The sequence below is a fragment of the Palaemon carinicauda genome, chromosome 27 (genome assembly GCF_036898095.1).
Source record: "Palaemon carinicauda isolate YSFRI2023 chromosome 27, ASM3689809v2, whole genome shotgun sequence".
Classification (NCBI taxonomy): Eukaryota; Metazoa; Arthropoda; class Malacostraca; order Decapoda; family Palaemonidae; genus Palaemon; species Palaemon carinicauda.
This window is the reverse complement of record NC_090751.1, coordinates 26,112,184-26,119,740: the sequence shown is the minus strand read 5'-3', so window position 1 is coordinate 26,119,740 and position 7,557 is coordinate 26,112,184. Positions and strand designations below refer to the sequence as shown.

At 35.0% G+C, this 7,557-nt stretch overlaps 1 protein-coding gene across 1 annotated transcript in view; it reads right to left on the bottom strand.

The window, feature by feature from the left end:
- LOC137620622 (chondroitinase-AC-like) overlaps positions 1 to 7,557 on the bottom strand; it is a 28,619-nt gene that overhangs the window by 16,358 nt on the left and 4,704 nt on the right. Inside the window, exons 2-4 of the mRNA XM_068350917.1 lie at positions 4,724 to 4,869; positions 4,118 to 4,265; positions 1,256 to 1,365 (exon numbers count right to left, since the gene is read on the bottom strand). Of these exons, the coding sequence (XP_068207018.1) occupies positions 1,256 to 1,323 (68 nt within the window). The 5' untranslated portion in view covers positions 1,324 to 1,365; positions 4,118 to 4,265; positions 4,724 to 4,869. The remainder of the gene's footprint in view (positions 1 to 1,255; positions 1,366 to 4,117; positions 4,266 to 4,723; positions 4,870 to 7,557) is intronic.

Here is a 7,557-nt window from a genome sequence, read left to right as displayed (position 1 = left end):
AGGAAAACACGAGATAGACACACTCGCTTTCACTATCTTCATGACCAGGATGGATGGAATTTGGAACATAAGCTCCAGAAATTGGCCCGGAGAGGAAACTGGGGGAAATACCTGCAGTTGCAATATGTCATTGAAAGTTAGGAAATGTTAGACAAGGTGGAAAATAGGAAACGGGACCAGAAGTGTATTCGAAGGCTAATAATAGGATGCGAAGGCCTTTTAGTAATTACCATTATTAATAGGTAAACTTAAACCCAAGATAGAAAAGCAGGATCCTGTAAGCCCAAGACCTCCAACAGCAAAAAAAAAAAAAAAAAAAAAAAAAATGCCCAGTAAGGAAAGGTAATACATAAACTCCAAGGGAAGTATTGAACCATTAATCATCATCATCTCCTCCTACGACTATTAACGCAAAGGGCCTCGGTTAGATTTCGCTAGTCGTCTCTATTTTGAGCTTTAAATTCATTACTTTTAACTCAGTGAACAATCAAAATAAAATATTTTAAGAACAGTGCCGACATTAAAATAAATTTTCCATATTCATAAACTATAAAAACTTAAGATAGAACAGTGTGCCCGAGTGTACCCTCAAGCAAGAGAATTCTACCACAAGACAGTCGAAGACCATGGTACAGAGGCTATGACACTATCCAAGACTAGAGAACAATGGTTTAACTTTGGAGTGTCCTTCTCCTAATAAAGCTACTTACCATAGCTAAAGAGTCTCTTCTACCCTTACCAAGAGGAAAGTGACCACTGAACAATTACAGTGCAGTAGTTAACCCCTTGGATGAAAAAGAATTGTTTGGTAATCACAGTGTTGTCATGTGTATGAGGATAGAGAAGAATATGTAAAGAATAGGCCAAACTATTTGGTGTATGTATAGGCAAAATGAAAATTAACCGTAACCAGAGAGAAAGATCCAATGCAGTACTGTCTGGCCAGTCACAGGACCCCATAACTCTCTAGCGGTAGTATCCCAACGGGTGGATTGTGCCCTGGCCAACCTACTACCTACAAGAGAACAACGGTTTGACTTTGGAGTCTCCTTCTCCAAGAATAGCTGCTTACCATAACTAAAGAGGTTTTCTAACTTTACCAAGAGGAAAGTAGCCACAAAACATTACGGTGCAGTAGTTAACCCGGCAAAGAAGACTTGTTTGGTAATCACTAAATACACTTCGAGGTGCACTTGACAACACTAACCACCTTTGGAGTATCTTCCTTCGAGGGGGAGTTAATTCCCTTTCTTACCTGTCGAGGAGATCTAGAATCAGTTGTCGGTCGAGAAGGCCTGTGGCCAGGACGGCGCCCTTCCACATGTTCAAAGGGACACCGATGAGGTGACCCCCACCAGTTACGATCTGCAGGAGGACGTGAAAGGTAATTTTCTTTTCCAAAGACCTGAGTGTTTCTTCTTCTTTTTTTTTAAGTAACCGCCTATTAATATATTAACTTACTATGTTGCTATTTCTATTGTTTTTCTCCTAATGTCTAGTCGAATATATATTTTTTTTCGTTAAGAAATATACATTTACAATTTATATTATTGTATATATTTTTTTCTTTATGAAATATACATTTACAATTTTTAGAATTCATATTATTGTATATAGATTATGTTTACATAAATCATTTTTTTTTTTTTTACTTAACATATATTCCAAAGTGTAAATTACAATGTTTCTCCTCTTATCTCTTTTAAATGAATTTCGTAATAAAAATATATAATAATAATAATAATAATAATAATAATAATAATAATAATAATAATAATAATAATAATAATAATAATATACAGCATGGTAAAGGTTAAAGCGATTAGATTACCTGTGTGAAAAAAGCGTTATCTCTAGAGCGTAGTCTTTATCAAAGTAATTTTTTAGCTAAAAGCCAGAATGGCGATAAGGTTGACTTTTCTCATGGAATTGTGTGATTATTCAACCGAGGCCCTTTGCGTCAATAGGCGTAGGAGGAGATGATGATGATGATGATGATGATGATTTAATAAGTTATCGTTATGCTGTCTGGGCTGAATATAAAAATTACTATTACACTTTTTTCAAACATTACCTATTTTGAGGGTTATGGTTATAAGGAGAACCAGTTCCCTAGAATTGTTTTTATGTAACTATGCAAATGGATAATCAATATATCATTCGGTATAATTATACTGACGTAATAAAAAAAAAAATGTTTGGAAGCATTTTTGATTGAGTAATGGTATGACAATGAAACAATATCCAGCAGATTTAGTAGATTTGAGAACCAAGCCCTCAGAAGAATATTGGGAGTTAAATGGCAGGACATGATTAGAAATGAAACTATAAGACAGATTACACGAGTGCCATATGTGGATGAGATCATGGTGAAAAGTAGATGGATGGGTTTGGGTATGCTCGTGGCACTCCCCAAGAAAGATTAATTCACCATACTTTCAACTGGGCTCCACAAGACACTAGAAAAGTTGGAAGAACCAGGCCTACATGGCTGATGAGTATGAAACGTGAAGTAGAAGATGATGAATGGAGAGGTATTGGTTTAAAAGCTCAAGATAGAGACGACTCTCGAAATCTAAGAGAGACCCTTGGTGTTAATAGGCGTAGGAAATGATGATGATGATGATGATGATAAGTAATGTTATGTTAATAGCCATAAGTTTCCTTCAAACCATAAAACAACCATGCAACATCATATGGTAAATGCAAATACCATTCACGTCTTATTGCGTATTCTATGAAAAACTTCATCAATTAAGATGAATAGAAAATAGCAATACTTGCTTCCCTACGGTAAGTACAAGAAATATTTTAAATGTTGATTCGTTCAACAATCAAGATAAATACATAATACACACACACATATATGTATATCATATATATATATATATATATATACATATACATATATATACATATACATATACACGCACACACACACACACACACATATATATATATATATATATACACATACACACACACATATATATATATATATATATGTATATATATATATATATAATATATACATATACATATATATACACACACACACACATATATATATATATATATATACACAGTATATATATACATATACACACACACACATATATATATATATATATATGTATATATATATATATATATATGCATGTCAGTCTAGATAGATAGAATGTTTAATGACCAAAAATTATTAAATAACTTTTCATCTTGAATTTAACTTAGAGAAACAGACTTCGATTAGGGACCTGTATCTCTAAGGAAGCATCATATCTTAGCAGTGATAAGGCTAACTATTATCAGTAACTCAGACCAAAACACCTATAATATTACGCAATTGGTAATGTGAACATACTGGAAGACTTTGGAGAAACTACGCATTTTTAAAAGAACTGTATAACTTGTATAGATGAAGGAAGAAAATGTCAGAATTCATTACATTTTCAAGTTTGCATTCTTGTCTTAGTGGTACAGTATATCTTATTTTTATCTTGTGGGCATCTAGTTTATTTTGTTTTTCACACTAAACAAAATGTCTAATCTATCTCAAAATAATTACTATTTACTGTGTAATAATCCTCGTTGGTACTAAGTTTATATTCTTTTTCACACTATGAAAAAAAAAAGGTTTTATATATCCTCAACATGATTATCATTTACTGGGTCTCACTGACAACAAACAGGAGTAAAACAACAACAATAGAATATAACAACAACAACAACAACAACAAAATTCCTTTTCCCACTAGAAAAAAAGGGGGTTATATATCCTTAACATGAATATCATTTACTGGGTCTCGCTGACAACAAACAGATGTAAAACAGCAACAATAGAATATAACAACAACAACAACAACAAAATTCCTTTTCCACTAAGAAAAAAAGGGGGTTATATATCCTTAACATGAATATCATTTACTGGGTCTCGCTGACAACAAACAGATATAAAACAACAATAGAACATAACAACAACAACAACAACAACAAATTCTTTTTCCACAAAAAAAAAAGTTTATGTATCCTCAACATGACTATCATTCACCGTGTCTCGCTGACAACAAACAGATATAAAACAACAATAGAACATAACAACAACAAAAAGGTCAACAACCTATATTTGGTGGGGCATCATACGTGATGTACCGAAAGCACAGTTCAGCGCGTGAGGTCAAGTTCATCCCGCCCTCAAGATGGTGGAACAGCAACGCCGTTTGACGACGCCCATGGGCGCGGAAGGACTCGGAACCATCTTGTCCGTACTGTGAATGAATAAATTAAGCGTCTGATGTTATTATCATTATAATTGTTCATGTTTATTTCTATTATTAGGCTAGATAAATAAACTTTTATATAAAAAGGGGTCTAAAGATTTTGAGTGGGAAAGATCTTCAAAAATAGAACGAATATTAATTAATTCCAAATATATCAAGATAAAATAAAACACACATATATATTATATAATTGATGTGTGTATAATATATATATACATACATATATATACATATAAACACACACACATATATATATATTTATATATATACAGACATGTATATATATATATATATATATGATACATATATACAATATATTATATATATATATATACACACACACAAACACACACACACATATATATATATATATATACATGGGTGTGTGTATATGTGTGCGTGTATATGTGCATTTTTATAAATGAAAAAAACTACAATCCACTTACTTTCAAATCTGAAAAGGACCCGTCCGGTCGAAGGAGGGCTAAAATTCCTCAGGCCTCTGGTGGTACGTCTTAGCACGTGCAGTTTCGTACATTCGCTGGAACACGGTTTCACCGTCGTCTGCTAGAGTGGTCCCCACCTGGAAATGCTTTGATAAAGAGAATTTCTTGCGTGAGCGAGGAATTTCATGAATTCGTTACAAAGTTTTCTTGGTATATTTTGTGATTATATCTTAAGTCTGGAAAAAATTAGTTATGATCTTTTAACTTTAAAATTTCTTCATTTTTTTAACATACAAAATTCATGAATATTTTGAAAATTTTCAAAATAGTACGGTTCGTGAATTCGCTAATTTCTATGTATTTTTTTATTTTGTGATTATATTCTAAGTCTGGAAAAAAAAAATTTATGATCTTTGTAGCTTTGAATCTTTTTTTTTCTTTTTTAACATCGAGAAAATTACCTTCAAGAATATTTTGAAAATTTTTAAAGTATGGCTCCTGAATTCACTATAACGTTTCCTAGATATACTTTATTTTGTGATTATATTCTAATTCTGGAAAAAAATCCTTATGATTTTTTAGATTTTAATTTTAAAAAATTCATTAATCATCATTTTGAAAATTTGGAAAGTTAAAACAACACGGTTTCTACAAAGTTTAAAGATGATAATCCTCTTTTACAAAGCTTGAAAATAAGTTATGCTATAACACGTTCAATGTCTTATTTTCCACAAGAGAATCATTCCTCATAACTGTACCTATTACTTATGAGAGAATACACGGTCGAACAGGGTTCGACAAACATGTGTTTGAAGTGATGTTCGAACGTGTATCTGGTTGTCGAACTGTTCGAAGAAAGTCTGTTCTCGCCTGACTTTTGTGTTCGGGGCTTCATTGTCCGCAAACCTTATACATTTGTGACTGACTTCATCTATTCGAACCATTTCACAAGCAGGTTCGACGAACCGGTTGACAAGTACGTTCGATAACCGGGTTCGACGAACCGGTTGACAAGTAGGTTCGATAACCAGGTTCGACGAACCGGTTGACAAGTAGGTTCGACAAACCGGTTGACAAGTAGGTTCGACAACCGGGTTCGACAAACCGGTTGACAAGTAGGTTGGATAACCGGGTTCAACGAACCGGTTGACAAGTAGGTTCGACAAACCGGTTGACAAGTAGGTTCGACAAACCGGTTGACAAGTAGGTTCGACAAACCGGTTGACAAGTAGGTTCGACAAACCGGTTGACAAGTAGGTTCGACAACCGGGTTCGACGAAACCGTTCGACCGTATAACCCGTGCTTTAGAAAGTAACAGCACTATAAAACCACTATTGGAAAAATGAAAGTTCCAACACGTTTCCCGTTCCGATTTCTCCATAAGGTCATAGAATTATCAATAATTAATAACAATAAAAATAACAATAATAACAATAACAAAAACGATAAAAAGATTTGTGATAACTTAGGAGGCCGATTGTGACTCACTGCCTGTGGATCCCTAGTTCAAACTGAGCTAATGGTTTGACATGTTTCACTATAAATCTCAAGTTTACTCTCCACGTGAGCTAGGCATTTGAGATTTTAGAAGGCCCGCTGATTTATATGACATCAGCAGGGTTTAAACTTTTAAGGTAATTACCTTAGTTTGAGGTAATTTGCATGATTTCAAGGTAATTTCGGTTTCGTAATCATCTTCAAATTTAAGGAAATTGGAAAAGTTTTAAGGTAATCTAAGATGAAAAACAGCAGCATCTAAGATAATGGCCATATGCGCAAGTTTAAATCCTGGACATCAGTAGCCTCTGCCTACTCTCTTGGACTTGGCTTGGGGGGGGGGGGGGGAGTGCGCAGGCGCTTGGTCAAATGAGAATCTCCTCTTTCAAGGATATTTTACGATTCACCAGCGACATGTCCTGGCCTCTACCATTCAAGAACGACCTTGAAGCCGAGTAATTTGACTATATACTTAGTCAAATTCTATTGATTATGGCATTTCCATTTGTCACACACGATTCCATCATAAATATTCAGTCTTGAAAATAGCAATACTGTGTGAAACTCTTATAACCTGATTGGATATCTCAAAATGAAGTTTGAGATGTGTTTGGCTTTATAATAATTTCCTTAACGATTATGTTCTATAACTCACCTTAAGACGACGACCATGGGGGGCATTATAGAGGCTGGAGATGAATTCTACACGTATCACGGCCTTCTGCTAGGCCAAAGGAAGACTTTTAGCAAAGAAAAGAAAAAAAATGGCAAAAATCAGCTCTCCAAAGTGGAGCCTACCCTTAAGATTGTGGCTCTAGTTTCCTTCTGAATGATTTACTACTCAGAAGCCAATGGTATCATCACTGACTGCCTTATTCAGGCGGGTCATGATTGAGATGCCACAAGGTTTGGATTTTTTTATAGTTTAGAAGCACATGCCCTTGCACTGGGGCCTGGAAGGCCAATCAGTACCTGAGAGGAACTATAAACCTTGCAGTTGCAACAAGAATTTAAAGTTTAAATGTTTATATGGGAAAAGTGAACCAAAAATAAATTAAAGTGGATGGCAAAAAAAGTGGGCCCAGCTATGGGGCGAATAGAACCCTGAAATACCTTCTTGGGGTGGGATGGCCTACTGAAAACATCCCTGTCTGGAGATCTGCATGACTGGGGTTCGAGTCTCGCTCAAGCTCGATAGTTTCTTGTAGTCTGCAACCTCGCCATCCTTGTGAGCTAAGGATGGGGGTTTATGGAGCCTATAGGTCCACCCGCGCCGAGTCATCAGCAGCCATGTGCCTGGCCCTCCCTGGTCTTAGCTCGATGGAGAGGGGCTTGG